This window comes from Pongo abelii, chromosome 21, assembly GCF_028885655.2.
Source record: "Pongo abelii isolate AG06213 chromosome 21, NHGRI_mPonAbe1-v2.0_pri, whole genome shotgun sequence".
Classification (NCBI taxonomy): Eukaryota; Metazoa; Chordata; class Mammalia; order Primates; family Hominidae; genus Pongo; species Pongo abelii.
The window spans coordinates 50,625,737-50,642,483 of NC_072006.2; the positions used below are offsets into that span (position 1 = coordinate 50,625,737).

Consider the following 16,747-nt stretch of genomic DNA (forward strand, 5'->3'; position numbering starts at 1 on the left):
CGCTCTGCACCTTGTAATTACTGCACCAGACAGCAACGCTTGCTCCCTGTGCTGGGAGGCGGGCTGTGGGGGAACAGACAGGAAGCTCTCATCCACCTGAGCCAGCGGGGCTCTGGCAGGCTCCCCCTGCCGCCCAAGCAGCCTGCATCCCAAGCAGCCTCTAAGACAGAGGAAGCCCTGGCCCCCATCCTTGGCTGGCTCTTCCCACATCATCCAGCTGGAGCATGAGACTCCTTTAATCTTGGCCTCTGAGCTTGCGGAATCCAAGGGGGGCAGTGGTGCAGGAGCCAGATAAGAGGCCGCTTCCAAGCGCCCTTGGTGCTCCACCTCCGCCTGCTGAGTCTGTGCTGGGAATCCGAATTAGAGGCAGATCTCGGTCTGAGTCCTCCTGAGCACGGAGGCTCTGAGGGCCTCGGGCTAGTCACCGCCCCTTCCTGGCTTCAGTCTCCTGCTGTAGAAGTGGAAGTTGGACTTGAGAATTCTTGAGGGTTCTCCTGCTGGCAAACTTCAGCCGGCAAGCTGGATCCTACTTTTGTAAATGAGGTTTCACTGGGACAGCCACACCCTGGGTCTGTGTCATCTATGGCTGCTTTTGTGCTACGATGGCAGAGTAGCTGCAACAGATGCCATATGGTCCCCAAACCCCAAATATTTACTATTTGGCCCTTTACAGGAAGTTTGCAGACCCATTTTTAAAGTATTAAAGTTCTCCTGGGCTTAACCGAATGAGCTTTAGTGACTCCGACCTGATGGAAACAAATTTAGAACAAGCCCCATCCTTGTCCCCACCCATGGACACCCACTGTCCTCTTCCAAGCACCCCTTTTCTGCCCGTGTCTGGATAGCGGTGGCAGGGCGGCTGGGCTCCGGGAGCCAGTGTGGTGCAATGGCGCCACCTGCTGTGAGTGCCTAGGAGCACTTCGCCTGGAAAGCTTTGTCCCCAAGGGCCGGTGGGGTCTCTCCCAGGGCCCAGGAACCAGTTTACAGGAGTAGATTCAGTCCACAGCACAACAGAGCTGGGGTTTTGCCCCCTCCCTTCCTCATCTGAGAGAGGCCTGCAGTCTAGAGAAGAGGTGGGACTTGGCCAAGGAGGAGTGGAAGACCCAAGCCCCAGGGGCCCACGAAGCCTTCCAGGAGGCTGTGTGGACGTCACGTGCAGCACGTGCACACACAGACGTACACAGACTTGGACATGAACCTCAGCCCGGCCACTTAAGCAGCTCTTTATCTTTTCCAGGCTTTAGTCCCTTAGTTGTTAAAAGGATTAAAAGAAATGCTTATATAACATTTAATCTGTTACTAATAATGACTCAATCTTCAAAAGGACTCTGAGATAGATATTATCCCCATTTCACAGATTAAAAAACTACGGCACAGACAGGTTAGGTCATTTGCTTAGGGTCACACAGCTAGTGACAGAGCCAGGATTCAAACTAGGCTGTGAAAACATGTAAGGTCTCCAGAATGCTGTACTCAGTAAACATTCATTTATTTCCTGCCAGCAGGTGCAGTGGGGCCCCATGGGGAGGGCACTGGTGTTCTAACAGGAGCGAGAAAACGAAGGAGGCCTGGCTTAAGCCCAGACATTTGAAGAAGGCCCCAGGCAGGGAAAGGAAAGGAGAGGCCAGGCCCACACTGTCCCCACCCTGCCCCCACGTCTCCAGCAACACAAGGCAGCCAGTGGACCGTGAACCATTTATTTCCAAACTATAAAGAAACCTGCTCTCTGAGAAAAGACACTGCCCAGGTGATGAGGCTCCAGCCTCTCGAGGTCCAAAACCCAGTCCAAACCCAGTCCCCTTAGAAAGCTGCTGTGCCTTGGAAATGAGTCTCGGCTGTCAGAGCCTGGGAAGTGGTTGGGAAGAAGCAGCCCACTCCCCTCTCCTGCTGCGATTCCAGCGCAGCTTGGGCCCAGCTCTGGCCAGTCCCAGGCTGGCCTGGTGCTCGCCCCTTGTGTGACCAGGCTCTGAAGGGAGGGGCAAGAGTCACGAGTCCCTGGCTTGGCCCCACCACCTGGTGACTCCCGTCCACAGCTCCCAGCTACCATGAAGAGCCCCGGGGGCTTGAGCACAGTGAGTGCTGGCAGCAGGCTGGGGAGTGGCCTGCTTCTAAGCCATTTGCCCTGGTCGGTCACTGCTGCCCCTGGGCCACAAAGTACTCCTCCTCCTCATTGTCACCTTCCTCCCGCTGGCTGCTCCGGAGCAGCAGCTCCAGGTCGGGGCTGGAGCCCAGCCCCTTCAAGGCCTTGGGGCCACCATCACCTTGGGATAGAGAGAGATCACAGTTACAGGCCCAGTTGTGGTGTTCTTGGTTTGCTCTGATTTGCATGTGTGCTGAGTCACCCAGGCCCCACCCACCCACTCTGGAGATGACCCCCACATCTTCCTAGAAGAGTGACGGCAGCAGAGCCACCGGGCACACTTCCTGCATCAGAATCACTAAGAGTCACAGGGAGAAGAACAGAAAACAGAGGCTTCTGGAAGGGACTCCGGGTTACCTCTGGAATGCAGGGCTTTGAGGGCAACATGGAGGGATATTCCCGAGAGGCAGAGGGCGAAGCCCAGCCAGTTCAGGAGGCTGATCTGATCGCCCAGCAGATGAGCTGCCAACAGCAAAGTGCAGACTTCCTGGGGGCAGAGAAGCAGGAGGGAGCATGATCGACAGGCAGATCTGGCTGCTTCACCAGGAGGGTGGAAGGTGGGGGCATTAGGTACACTCAGGTGGGCAGATCAAGATCTGCCTAAAATCCTGGGCCCAGGCAGGCAGAGAGGTCAGGGGACCTGGCCGGCTTGCGGCGCTGTCCTGCCAGCCTCCCTCTGTGAGATGCAACAAAGGAGGTGCTTCTCATGGAATTCTGTCAGGAATAAAAGAGGCAAACCAGATCCCAGGCTGGGGACCAGGGTGTCCAGATCGCGCCTTATCCACAAGGATAAAGGATGGCTGCTTCAGAAGGCAGCCACAGAAGAGAGCCCTGAGCCTCCGTGTGAGAATGCTGTGTTACCCCGGACTGAAGACACACCTGGTCCCGGGGCTCGCTATAAACAGAGACTCCAAATGGGACTGGCAAGGCCGTTCATCCAAGAACCACAGCCATGCCTCAGCATGCGGCTGGCCGCCAGAAGACCCTCGGAGAGGCCTACATTTCTGGGTTTAGGCAACACTGCTTCAGTATTGGTATGTGCCTGGCCAAAGAGAAAAGTCCCTCCCTGCCCCTGAACAGGGAGGACTGTTGAAATGTGTGGGAGAGAGAGGGAGAAGTGAGAAGAGGTGTGAGAGGGAAGGACAGGCCTGCGAGGCAGAGGTACAGCAAGGCTGGCCACAGGGGCGCTTGCTCAGGGTCTCACTAGCCCTGGCCGTGGCCTTGGAGGACACCGCCAGTCAATCACGGAACTCTTTCCTGATGAGTCCGGATAGGGGCTGTTCAACCTGTGGCTCCAGGCCACTGCCCAGTGCCAGAGTTGGCAGTCAAGGTAAAATGTGAATGAGCTCCAGGCCTAGCGGAGTCAGAGCTGGCTTTGAGGCCCCTGCTGTGCCCTTGGGGAGGGGCGGCTCTCTAACTGTGTCCCTGTCTGTGGGATGGGAGTGGTCATACCCTCTCACAGGGCTGTGGTCAAGACGGAAGGAGGGGCCAGCACAGCACTCAGCAAAGTGCCTGGCACCTAATGGGGCACTTCCGTCTCTTCTCTGCAGGGCCCTGGGGTGCAGGAGCTCGGACTGAAGCTGCTGGTGAGAAATCCCTGGGGGCTCCCTCTCTAAGACAGGACTGGCATCACGCCCGAGTCTGTACCTTAAAAATGCCAGCAATGGAGAGAGTGAGGCTGGAGGTTCTGGAGACCAGGAGGAACTCAGAGAAGCCCAAACCAAAGGCGAGAATCCCGCCAAGGAAGAGGCTCCCAAGTACCCGCAGGAGCAGCCCTGTGTCCTGGAAACGGAAGATTTTCTCAGATGTGGACAAATGGAGACCTGAAAGCAATAGGGAGAGAGAGTGGGAGGCCGGGTCCTGGGCTGCCTCGGCCAGCCCAATGCCAACCACACAAGATCTTCCATTGTAGTAGTGAGTCCTTACTGAGACCTGCTGACTGTCTGCAGCCCAGAGAAAAAGCATGGGAGGTATAAAGTGATCCCACGCAGACGGCCTGAGACCTGGGGAAACCAGGGAAGCAGTGATGGCTGCCAGAGAGCCTGGGGGCAATACAAGCCAGATCCTAGCAGGATGATGGGGATCCTAGCGGGATGACGGGATACTAGTGGGATGACGGGATACTAGCGGGATGATGCGGATCCTAGCGGGATGATGGCGATCCTAGCGGGATGATGGAGATCCTAGCGGGATGATGGAGATCCTAGCGGGATGATGCGGATCCTAGTGGAATGATGGGGAGGGCTCATCTGAGCCTCCGGGGTAAAGTAGAGGGGGGTGGCCCTGCATGGAAAGATGGATGGAAGTGCCCTGCACCTTTGGACGGTATTCCCTTACTGGTCTGTGGGGAGGGGCTCATGGCTGCTGACTTCCTGGGGTCTTTGGAGCTGTGGTAACTACTGGGCTAAAGAAGGCAGGGCAGCCACCAAGTGAGGAAAGACCAACAGTGCCCCGGCCCACTCAGGGAGCTCCTTGGTCTACATTGCAGCCAGTTCACCTACAAACAAGGACAAAATTCTATCCCTACAAATGTTCATTTTAATCTAGGTCTTGCTAGTACAGAGCTGTGGGACTTGGGCTGAGATGTGTCCCCTTTCTGGACCTCAGTTTCCTTACTGATAAAATGAGAGGCCTGGGACCAGACTGGTATTTCTCCAACCCGCGGTATCACTTGAACATTTCCCAAAAAGAAAATGCAAACACATGGCCCCCTGCTCCAGAAACACAGGCATGCACACCCCCCCCACCCCAAATTTAGCTTAGACTTTTGGAGGAGTCATGGTCCCTCCAACACTGTCCATCCGGGAGAATGACTCCCGGCGTCCCTCCCACAGGCAAGTCCTCGTGGTGTATTAGCACAGGGTGAAAGGGGGCCTGGAACTGGGCACAAGAGACAACTGTGGTAGCTGGAACCTGATGAGTATTTTGAGATTTTTGGAGGGAAGCACCAAAGAAATGCCGAGTGACGGTCCCCCCAGGCAAAACAGCCTCACAGTGTAGGACATCTTGTTTGGTGCTGCGCTCAGCAGAACTGCAAAGGCGTTGGCAAATTGAAGGGAATTCGGGGAAGAGCAACATAAGTAATGAAGGCGCTTGGGGGATTAATTTACCAGAAAAGATTAAAGGAGCGAAATCCATGCAGCTTTGCTAAGTGACGACTACCAGGGGCTTTCAGATGAGGTTTTGCAGAGATGGGGCATGGTGTAAACACCCGGGAGGGGAGGGAGAGTGTGGCATTTGGTACAAGGGGGCATAATGAAGGAATGGGGAGAGATTTTAAAGAGGGAAAAAAAAACGAGGCCCTGAACAGAAGTTTCCTGGACAACGGGGCTTCAGAATAATTTTCTTGGGGAGGTTCAAGACGCTTCACTGCTTGAAACTTAAATGGATGTGGGACAGAATTTTCTGTAATGACCCTGAGGGCATTACAGAGGGGACTCTGGGAGGAAGGATAAACAGAAAGGGGACAAAGGCTAATCCCAAAACATCAAAGAAAGGAAGGTGGCGCCACCCCTCCCAGCCTACACAGTTCTCCAGGGCTCTCCTCATCCCTGGACGACAGTGGAGGAACAACTGACCATGTCCCCAGGCTCCTGTGTCATCACATCCTGGTCTTCAGCCCCCAGCTCTGGAAGCCCACCCTCTGCTGATCCTGCGTGGCCCACACTCCCTGAACACACATCCCCATGTTATATGCTTGGACACGGCTGAACCTCCTATTCCTACTTCCAAGATGCCTTGCTCCCTGCAGCCTGCCAAAATCCCACTCACCCTCCAAAACCACGGCCTGGGAAGCCTTTCTGACTTGCCTGATTACTCCAGCATCTTGGAACAACCCTGATTCCCCACTCCTTAGAGGCAGGATAGAGTGGTTAAGAGTAGGGCTGGACCACTTGGAGCCAGGCTGCTGGCTTCAAATTCTGGCTCATTTATGAGCTATGGGACCTTGGGCAAGTTATCTTTACTTCTCTGTGCCTCACTTTGTTCTACCTGCAAAATGGGCGATAATAATAGTACTGCCACACCGGGTTTTTGGAAGGATGAAATGAGTTCCTATGTTTAAGAAGATCAGAACAGCCCTGGTGCACTTTCAGGGCTCTGTGCACACTTACTGTTACTGTTCCCTGAATTTTATATGTGCTTTCTCTGTAGCATTTATCATGCTGGACTCCAGCCATTTTGTTTGTATCTGTCTGGACCCCAAACCATGCGCTTCCAGGGGAGGGACTGCATCTTTGATCTCAATAATCTCTGCAGCTACCACTGTGTTGGGCTCAGGGCAAGGATCTGTGGTCTGCTGCACTGAGGTGCCCTCAAAAGGGAAGGCCCAACGTACCTTCAAATATAGCAAAGAGAGGGAAAAGCCCCAGGAACATGAGTGGCTGCAGGTGGAACATGGTGTCGATGGGATTCTGGAGGCCTGCAGGGCAGGGGACGGGCACCATCAGGTCTGGTCCGGCCCTGCCCTGCCTCCGCCCTGCCTGTGCCGGGGTTCCTCTCTCTGGAGGATGAGTGGCACATGCTCACCAAGTTCAGCCTTCTGCAGGAGCATCTGGGTGAGGGTCCAGCGAATGCCACCGATGAACGAGGCCCCCAGCACCAAGGCGAAACCCTCCATGTTGAACTGTGTGGACTTGTAGGTGAACATGAAGAGACCACCGGCGATGAGGAGGACCACCAGGACCAGTGCCGCACGCTGGTAGGATGGGGAGCAGTGGCAGCTAACTCGGGGGTATTGAGGGTCAAGGGTTCATCACATTTGGAGCCTGGGGTCAGCAGCCATCTTGGCTGCCCCTGGGGCAAGAAATCCTTCCACCCTTCAGCTCCATCCCAGGGGGTCCTGGACAGTCCTTGCCCACCAATGTCAGCATGTAGGGCTGACGGTCAGCTGGTATGCCAACAGCCCTGCTTGCTCTGCCACACTGACGGCTGTCCTAGGCCCCCAAGTGGTCCCACCTCCTCCCTGGGCCTAACACACAGGGCTACTGCCTCCCACAGCAGGGTGCTTCCTAGACCCGGCTCTGCTGGGACCCTCATCCTGCAGTGCTCTCACCTTTGGTCATTACCCTGCCACACTGGTTTCTAAATATTCTGAATATTGCCCGTGTCTAGGTCCCTTCTCAGAAAGGGATCTACTGCCACCTGGACTGGGCTTGTCTCCTCTGTCACACAGCAGGACGAGCCACTACTCGGACTCCCACTTTATTCTTAGCACCTGTGGGGGCAGGAAGGACACAAGAGACGCTGGGGCCTCACCAGCTCCTCCAGCTTGAAGATCAGAGAGAAGATCAAGATGAAGAGGACAGCTGAGGATTTGGTCATTGTGTACCTGGAAGCAAAATTACCCACAATGCACTGCTGGAGCCCAGGGCTCAGACCCATCACCGAGAAAGGAGCAGGAGCACAAATCACTGAGCGAAATGACCAAACAGAGCTGGGCTAAGTCATCTGAGTGATAAGCGACCTTTCATCAGAAGGAATCTCTGACTAAGAGGCCTCTGGTTATCACCAGAGAGAAGAGGTTACAGGTCTGACATTGAGCTCTTTGAGTCCTGTTCTTTACCTAACCCTTGGCAGAGCCCAGGAGCGGGAAGGAAGGATGAGAAGTAGGAGGACAAGAAGGCAGGAACAGTGCTCTCTGAAGCAAAACACCAGAGGGAAGAAGAAACTCTTGTGTAGCCCCCAGGCCACATAGGGCTCTACTGCGGCTGCGTGTTCCACCCACCAGTGGCTGCCTGTCTGTGGCCTTGCAGCCTGCCCTCCCCTGCTCTGATGATGGGGTTCTGGGTGAGCTCCCTGGCTTCCCCACGCTGCTGGGCAGGTGGGCACAGCATCCCCTCTGCACTGGGCTTACGGAAGAGGCTGGCGACTTCCCGGAGAGCTGCTGGGTGCCAGGGAGAGGCTGAGAGAGCAAGGGCTGGTCCCAGAGTGGTGGAGTGGCTGGCCTGGCAGCCGGGTATGCAGACACCCCGCTGGACAGACAGAGAGCTTCAGCCTGAAGGGAGGCAGCAGGGCATGGCCAGTACTCACAGCGAGACGGTGACATAGAGGAAGCTCCAGTTGGACAAGCCCACGTCAAGCGCTGTCGCCAGAGCTGTGAAGACAAAGGCACCCACAGGACAGTGTGGGAGGTCCACACTATGCTGGGGTGGGCTGGTACCCTGAGGCACCTGAATGTCCCCCACTTCTGAACCATCCCGGTGCCTCCTGTGGGGCCCTCGGGCCTTCTTTTCCACCAGCAACTAAAGGATTAATATCTGGCCCCCAAAGGCGGGGGGCTGCTCTAGCATTAGGGCTGGGGCCCATTCCGACTGGCCGGGCCCGTGTGGTTTCCACAAACACTCCAGCGAGCCCCCTGAGCAGAGGTATTAACCCGATCTGGTTGATCCCTTACTGGAAACCCTTTTCCCTCAGGATGGAACACAAACTCCTCCACAGGGAACCCGGCCTCCAGGACGTGACCCCTGCCCACCCTCTCAGTTCTCATTTTTCCCACTTCCTCTGGCCAGCAGCGGGTTCGCAGTATCCTGAAACACTTTGAGTTCCCTTCCAGACCCCAGAGCTGGCACTAAATCTCCCTCGGGCCACGAGGGCCCCTCCTCCCACGGCCAACCAGTCCCATGCATCCTTCAGGGCTCTGCCTACTCAGCACCTGGCCTAGGAAATCTTCCTCTACCAGCCATGGGCCCCGGCCTTGGGTTGGTCCCCCTCCCTGGGCTCCGTAGTGCCCTCCACGTCCATGTCACAGCCCTGCGAGGGCAGGGACCCTGTCTGCTCACCACTTATCTCCAGGCCTGAGGGCTGCACTCCAGGCTGGGTGTCTGCTGCCGGGCGAGGGAGCTGCGGGGCCGCGGGTGCAGAGGGGGTTTTGTGGGTGTGTGGTGGGGCAGTGGGAAGGCACGCAGTGCGCAAGAGGCAGCAGCGTAGGTGGAGGGAGGCCAGGCCAAGACGGCAGAGGAGGAACAGTGCAGGAAGAGGGGAGGGACTCGGCTTCCAGACATGCGGGTGTCTCTCTTGTTCTCATCCTATCGTTCCCCAGCCCCTCTTCCTGCCCTGCCCTCACTGAGGTCCCCCACCTACCTGTGGGAGCCACTCTTCTGAGGTAGTCGGCCCAGCTCAGCACCACACGGGCCCTGTGGCTGGAGCACTGAACCAGCGCCCTGGACAGGGCGGAGAAGAGGAAGATCACGGCCAGGTGCAGCATCGTCATGAAGAGGGGGAAATGGAAGCTCTGTATGGAGCCCAAAGCAGACACCCCGGCTCGGTTTAGACAGCCTGCCCCCAACCGGCTCCCTCTTCCTCTTCGCCCCTCTGCTGGAGGGGGGCTCATTCGGTGGTTCATGAGGACCTTGCTATCTGCGTAGGGCCCTTAGTTACGGTATCATCACTTGGAATGACAGACTCTTAGGTCACAAAGACAGGTGGCAGCCAAGGGGCTCAATCCTAGCCTGGTGCTGTCTCCACCATTTCAACACACCTGTGAGCTAGCTGCCCAGCCTTCCTCACAGCCTATGCCCAGATGAGAGCCACTGCAGCCCACTACGTTGTATCACTTATTAAAATATTCAAATACTTCTCTAGTGGGGTAAATAGCTGCTGCTTGAGCCCCAGTTTCCCCAGCTCATCCCTTCACACCCCCCGCTCTCCTTGGTTTCCCCGGATCCAAATACTGAAGGGGAACTCTGGCACGGCGGGCTTGGAGGGCCCTGTTCCAGCCCAGCTGTGACTGGCTTCCAGTTAGACTGGTTGAAGTTTGTGCCTTCCTGTTAAACATGAAGGGCACCGTAGCCATGGCTCCAGCCACCTTCATCCCAGCGCCCCGCCCCAGCGAGGCCTCCTGATACCTTTGTCAGCCATTTGTTGTAGAAAGTGATGCCGATGGAGAAGCAGTAGTAGAGAAGCACCAGCCCCAGGGTCAACACCGCCTTCCACACAAAAGCCACATCGAGGGCCCACCTCCCCATTCGTGGCGGCTGCAGCACCCAAGCTCCTGAGTCAGCGGGGGCAGGCACCCCTCTTGAATACAACGTGCAGGAAGAGCCGGTGGAGTTAGACCACAGCTTTCACCAAGAACGTCTCCTGGCTGGAGGAGCTCTCTGCAGCTCCATGATTTGCAACCATCAGCGGAGCCCCAGGCAGAGTCCTCACCTAAGGGGCTGGTGGCTGGTGCTGACTCTTCCCATGGTTAACTGGATGCAGCGCTCACAGGTCCCGAGGTCTGCTGCTGGGGAAAAAGGGCCGCTCTGGAGCCTCAGGCAGAGACTGTGCTTCTCATAGCCATGGGTGCCTCTGAAAGCTGCATGACTCAGGGCTCTGGAGGGGCTGCCCACAACAGCACAGGCAGTCCCAGAGACCCATGTCGTGTCTGCTGTCTTGTCACCTCAAGCTATTCTCCATGAACTGCCACCAAAGTGACCTTTTAAAACACAAATCTGATTATGTCAGGCCACTGCTTAAAACTCTTCAGCAGCTTCCAGTGCTTTTCTGATAAAGACCAGGACCCTTCTTTGGGCTCCCATGGCCTGATCTGGCCCTGTTGGTCTTTCCAGTCTCAGCCACAGGCTCTCCAGGACCTGGCCCTACTGGGCGCCTTTCAGCTCCCCAAACACACCAGCTTTCTTCCCGTTGTCTGAAGGAAATGAACGAACACTGCACCCACCCTTCAGTCCTTCATCAATCCTATCTTCAGCTCAGAGGTCACTTCTTCAGGGACCCCCGCCCCATCCCCTGAATCAGTCCCCTGAGATACATGTGGCTTTCACGGCTCTCCTACTTCTCTTTCATAGCACTTGTGCAGGGTGTGATTTGAGTAATGTCTGTGTCCCCTAAGAGGCTATGAGTGGCACAAAGATAGGGACCAGTAAGACCACACTGGCCTTACGCACACCTGACATACTTTAAGTTCTCCGTCTGGTTTGATGACTGACAGAGATCAGGCATGCGATTTTCAGGGGACTGGTCTGGTCTTTAGGGGTTAAAAATGGAGAAGGAAACACTCTAACGGCTGGAACACTGTAAGACCAGGCTGTAACCACTACTCCCTGGAAGCAGAGCCTGCCTTCTGGTATTGCCAAATGAAACCACTCCTAGCCTCCCTGTCAATCCAGCCAACCCTGATGAGTGCCCAGAGCACGCCAGGTAGAACTGTCTGCGCCTGGAGGAGTCCCAGGTCCAGCGTCATGTGATGATACCTGCTGCTTCATCTGGGTGCCCCCCCAACCACAGCTCCTCCTTTGAGACATTCCCATCCTATTGAAACGCCACCTTCTTCTCAAAGCCTTCCTAGGCTTCAAGATCAGACACATTCTCCATCTCCCACCCCACCATTTCTGAAGGGAGTGGTTACATTCTGTTCTGCACTCTGGAACTCATGTTACTATTTCCCCTCCCTGGGGCAAACAGGGAGCTGGCTGTGTCCAAATGAATCTCTGGGGCTACAGTTGTCTTCAGAGGAGCTTTGGAAACCTGTGGCGGTATTATGGGGATACGCTCCTGGAGTTCAGTAAGCAGGGATAAAGAAGGGGCATTCCACATAGCCAATTACTGCTCTGCATCCTGCACGACTTTGACATTCATATAGGTGAAAGATTAGCTTATAATTATCTGAACCTAGAATGTAACTCTGTTTACATGTAAACACAGTACAGTGTTTCCATGGTTCTGCTGTGAACTAACACTTCCAAGAATAAGATGCCTGTGTACAATGAAGGGAGACTGAAAATGGTCAAAATTGGTCTCAAAATGGCACCAAAAGTTCCCATTCTGGAAAAACCACATCATCTCCAGCAATGGCACTAGTGGTTTTCAAGGTGCGACACAACACGGCTGTGTCAGTCTGCGTCTGTGGCCATCACTCTCCTAGAGGGTGCACATAGAAGGGACAGCTTCACTGCAACTTCCAGCACTATTGTGTCCAGAAACTTACATATTGAAACATACTTTGTTTTACTATCAATTACTTTCCTTTTATGCTATAGGGCATGGTTGATTTATTTATTTTTATTTTATTTTATTATTTTTTTGAGACGAAGTTTCACTCCTGTTGCCCAGGCTGGAGTGCAATGGTATAATCTCAGCTCACCACAAGCTCCACCTCCCAGGTTCAAGCAATTCTCTTGCCTCAGGCTCCCAAGTAGCTGGGATTGATTACAGGCATGCACCACCACGCCTGGCTAATTTTTTATATTTTTAGTAGAGACGGGGTTTCTCCATGTTGGTCAGGCTGGTCTCGAACTCCCAACCTCAGGTGATCCGCCCGCCTTGCCTCCCAAAGTGCTGGGATTACAGGCGTGAGCCACCGCGCCCGGCCGCATTGTTGATTTTTAAAAAATTATGTGTAGGCAGTTTTTATTAATCATATGTTTCATTTTAGGGTAATAAAAGGGACTGTTACAAAATATTTGTAATAAAAAAGAGATGTCAGATCCAATGAGTTGAGACTCCTACCTGACCTAATGCATTCTCATTCCTTCAAATGCCTTCTGTAAGCTGACGTCTTCCCAATATATGCCCCAGCTCTGATTCATGTGAACTCCAGAAGAATATCCAATGCCTACCTAACCTCTTCTTCCCTTAGATATCTAATATCAGGCATCTTACTCACATCTAGAGTGTCTGAAACTGACTCGTGTTTTCCACACCCCCCTTTCATCCAAGCCTGCTCCTCTTCCTACTTCCCATCCCAGCAAATGGCTCCACTACTCTCCTACTTGCTCAGGCCAAAAGCCTTAGGCTCACCTGATTCCTCTCTTCCCCTCAGCCCACATTCAATCAATAAATACCGTCAGCTCTATCTTCGGAAATATCCCAAATATAAGTACATGTCCTGAACTCCACCACTACCATCTCAGCCACCATCCTCTCCCCAAATGACTGCAGGAGTCTCCTACACGGTTCTCTCTACTTCTCCTGCAACCACCACCATCAGGCTCCTCCAACAAAGCGGGCGCATGGGTGTCAAACATACGTCTACAGATCTCAAGACCCACACTCTTTCCTCTACACCAGGGTTTCTCAACCTGGGCATTACTGCTGTTTGGGGACAGATAATTCTTTGTGAGAAGACCCATCCTCTACATGGCAGGATGTTTAGCAACATCCCTGGCCCATACCCACCAGACACCTGTCACATCCTTCCCCCCATCCCAAGCTGTGATACCCAAGAAATGTCTCTGGACACTGCCATATGTCACCTGGGGATCAAACCTGCTCCCTGTTGAGAACCACTGCTGACCCTGTCCTCAGCAGGACATGCTGGCACTAACACAGCTTTCTTCCCAGCACTCTTCCCTCATGGCTCCTCCTGTGGCTTCCAAGCCAGGGAAGTCTGTTCACTCTTCTGTTAACCAACTTCTTGCAGTTCCTGCTTTTGTTGCATTTCCTGCTGCAGCACTGCGACACCCTCCCTCCACTGTTCAAATGCTGACCTTCCTTCACAGACCTGGCCCAGGTCCCCTGCCTCCAGTAAGTCCCTATGGCTACCCCGCCTACAAGAAGCACTGTCTCAAAGTTAACTCATTTTCTTATTGGGATTCAGGTCACCTATGCCCAAACACAAAGCCAAATCTCAGCTAGAAGGGTCCTTGGAGATCATCTAGGCACTTCATGGGCATTTATTAAGCACTCCTGTAGGCCCACCACTGGAGACACAGACATGAAACTGAAAACATCCCCACCCTTATTTCATAAGGGAAACAAGATTTAAAGGAGTAAACAACTCTTTTTGAAATCTCATTTGCTTAGGAAGGAAAGTCCATATTCTGCCCCACTTTCCACAGAGAGCACCTTAGCTGGGGGCAGCAGTCACATCAAGGTAAGGCTGGCTGGTGCATCACTGCCGCACCTGCTTCCCTCCATCTTCCTAACTGTAACTTGGGCAGCATGGTTTAGTGCTTAAGAGTGTGGGCTTTGGAGTCAGAGACCGAGAATCAAATCCTGGTGTCCCTACTCACTACTGTGTGACCCTAAGTTACTTGACCTCTGGACTCAGTTTCTCCAACTGTAAAGGGAGAGACCTCTGGAATCAGTTTCTCCAACTGTAAAGTGGCATCGGGCACAGCATTAAATGCTGGCTCATGGTAGAGGCTTAATCCCCTCCTGGTCCCTTAACAGTGAAACTTCCCCAGAGGACCCTGCACTGCCAGTCCAACTCCTTCACCCCCTGCCCTCACTTCAGCCCATCTCCACTGCTCCAATGAGTCACCACACCCTCCTCCCTGCTGCACCTTCAAAGGCTTAGTCTCTATTCTTTTTGTTGTTGTTGTTGTTGTCTTGAGATGGAGTTTCAAGGCTGGAGTGCAATGGCATGATCTCGGCTCACCGCAACCTCCGCCTCCCAGGTTCAAGTGATTCTCCCGCCTCAGGCTCCCGAGGAGCTGGGATTATAGGCATGCGCCACCATGCCCGGCTAATTTTGTATTTTTAGTGGAGATAGGGTTTCTCCATGTTGGTCAGGCTGGTCTCGAACTCCAGACCTCAGATGATCTGCCCGCCTTGGCCTCCCAAAGTCCTGGGATTACGGGCGTGAGCCACCGTGCTGGGCCAGCTTAGTCTCTATTCTTACCTTACACAATGGATCACTTCCTCCTCCTAAAAAAACCTTCTCTTGGGTGCCACGATACCACATTCTCCTGGTTTTTCTTCTGCTTTTCTGGACTCTTTATTGGTCTTTTTTGCTGGCACCTTCTTGTCAACTCAATCTATAAAAATTGGGTGCCTAAAGCTTGGAACCTGGCTTCTCTTCTCTCTTAAATCTTACCCTACATAATCTCATCCTACCCAATCCACTTGCCAATGATTTCTAAATTCTTTACATCAGCCCTGACCTCTTCTGTATCAGACTCGTATATCTAACTGCCTATTTGGTAGCTGCACTCCAAATATCTAAAACTTAAGATGCCCTAAGAAGATTTCGTAATTATTTCTCACGCTCCCAATCTATCCCAGAGTCATTTAGTAAATGCCAGCATAATTCACTCGGTTACTTAAGCCAAAACCAAAAATCTATGATGAAGTCATCTTTGACCACTTATTTCTGTCATTTCTCAAATCCTGCCCTGTCAGTTCCACTTTCAATACACTTCTTAACCCCTCTACTTCTTTTCCTCTCCATTCCCACTATCACAGTCTAAGCCACAATTATCTTTCACCTTCTGACTGCCACTGGTCTAACTGGTCTCCCTGTTTCCTCTTTCACCCCTAAGGCCTGCAATCTATAAAGCAAGCAGAGAGATGGCACACGAAACAGATCATGCCCTAAGGCTAAGCCCAGCTCCTCAGCCTGGTCCACAAGAAGGCCTCTGCAACCTCATTCTTCTACCACTGGTCTCAGCACCCGCCACAGCGGCCCCCTGCCACGTGTCAAACACATCAAGCCTGTGTCTTTCTTTACTTGCTGCTCTTCCGGCCTTCAGCTCCCTTCCGCAGACCTCCGCTTGGCTGAATACTTTCTCCAATGCCCCACCCCTCCCAATCCTCGTGGCACTTCCCACCTCTGACGTTTCCTTGTTTGCTCACGTGTTTACTGCCCGCCCCAATCCCACGGCGGGAAGCAGCCTCTCAGAGGGCAGAGCCGTGTCCCATTCCGGCCCGGGTCCTGCACCCAGGACGTCGCAGGTGCTCAGGAAATACCAGATGAGCCGGCGTCCGGCAGGTGCCTTGCAGGAAGGCGCTTGGAGACCCCTGCCCCCTCCACAGACGGCGAAACTGAGGCCCGGGGAGGGGCAGGGGCGTGGCGTGCCCCATGTCAACCCGCGCAGAGCCCGGGCGGGGAGCCCGCTTCCCGTCTCCAGCCCCGGCCCCCAAGCCTCTGGGAGTGCGCCGGGAGGCCGGCAGCGCACCCACTCACCTCGGCCCTGGGAGCTCCAGGCCGGAACCTTCCCGCCGGAAGTGCGAGGCCGGATGCCGCCGCCGAACCGCGGCAGGGGCGCTAACTTCCGCCGGAAGCTACCCAGGGGCTGGGCGGAGCCGGGGCGAAAAGGCGGGGCGGGGCGGGGCAGCGCGGGGGCGGGGCGTCTGTTGTGATCGGGTTCTGAGGTGGTCTGGTCCAACCGAGGTACAGCGTAGTTTCGTTCTCCGCGAAGTCCCTCAGGCTCAGGGCACAGCCGTGTAATTGTCTGTGTCTCTCCCGCGCTCAATCAGGGGCTTGCTTTGGAACCCCGGTGCCTGCTACTGTTCTGCATACAGTGAGCATCCAAAAAATGGTAACTTGTTTACTTTTACTGAACAAATTGTTTTTCTTATGTCCAGTCTAGTGCTGGGCAACCATGGAAAGAACCACGAAGATAAGTTATCTCATGGGCTTTTTCTTCTGGGAGCTGGGGCCAGCTGGGGCCATTACAACTTAAAACTTGGGCGATCCAGAAGTAATACGAAACATTTGTGAAATATTTTCTGTATGAAACTTTCTAAGAATTATCTCAACTTCAATAGGTTGAGTAGGGGGAGAGCATCCCAGATAGAGGAAATGGGAGAATCCTAAAGGAGGGTGAGAAAGCTCCAGCCGTGCCTGGGGCTCACAGGTTGTTTATAACTGTGGTGGTTAAAGTAGCCAAGAGGCAGGTTGCAGTGGCCCCAAAATGCCAGCCTAGGGAGTTCCGATTTTCTTCA

The 16,747-nt window shown here is 54.1% G+C and overlaps 1 protein-coding gene across 10 annotated transcripts; it reads right to left on the minus strand.

Moving 5' to 3' along the window:
• Positions 1 to 1,681: 1,681 nt before the first annotated feature.
• Positions 1,682 to 16,083, minus strand: SLC35C2 (solute carrier family 35 member C2). 10 transcript variants are annotated; one of them, XM_024238739.3, is made up of 10 exons: positions 15,987 to 16,083; positions 9,985 to 10,361; positions 9,221 to 9,371; positions 8,171 to 8,234; positions 7,397 to 7,469; positions 6,668 to 6,836; positions 6,477 to 6,560; positions 3,788 to 3,963; positions 2,498 to 2,627; positions 1,682 to 2,261 (listed from the first exon to the last, which is right to left on the minus strand). In XM_024238739.3, exons 2-10 carry the CDS (start codon positions 10,102 to 10,104, stop codon positions 2,131 to 2,133), a joined length of 1,098 nt encoding a protein of 365 aa, XP_024094507.1. In that variant the 5' UTR covers positions 10,105 to 10,361; positions 15,987 to 16,083; the 3' UTR covers positions 1,682 to 2,130. The 10 variants fall into 10 exon arrangements, with proteins under 10 accessions (XP_024094507.1, XP_054397834.1, XP_054397835.1 ...); XM_054541859.2 differs by having other exon boundaries at positions 15,631 to 16,020; XM_054541860.2 differs by having other exon boundaries at positions 15,656 to 16,019.
• Positions 16,084 to 16,747: the final 664 nt, after the last annotated feature.

Bases quoted from the DNA above. Each gene is read 5' to 3' on its own strand.
- SLC35C2 (XM_024238739.3), bottom strand. From the start codon at position 10,104: ATGGGGAGGTGGGCCCTCGATGTGGCTTTTGTGTGGAAGGCGGTGTTG. The intron at 9,372-9,984 runs GTATCAGGAGGC...GGCTCCATACAG, and splicing joins ACAACAAATGGCTGACAAAG to AGCTTCCATTTCCCCCTCTT. The intron at 3,964-6,476 runs GTACGTTGGGCC...TATTGCTTTCAG, and splicing joins TCTCTTTGCTATATTTGAAG to GTCTCCATTTGTCCACATCT.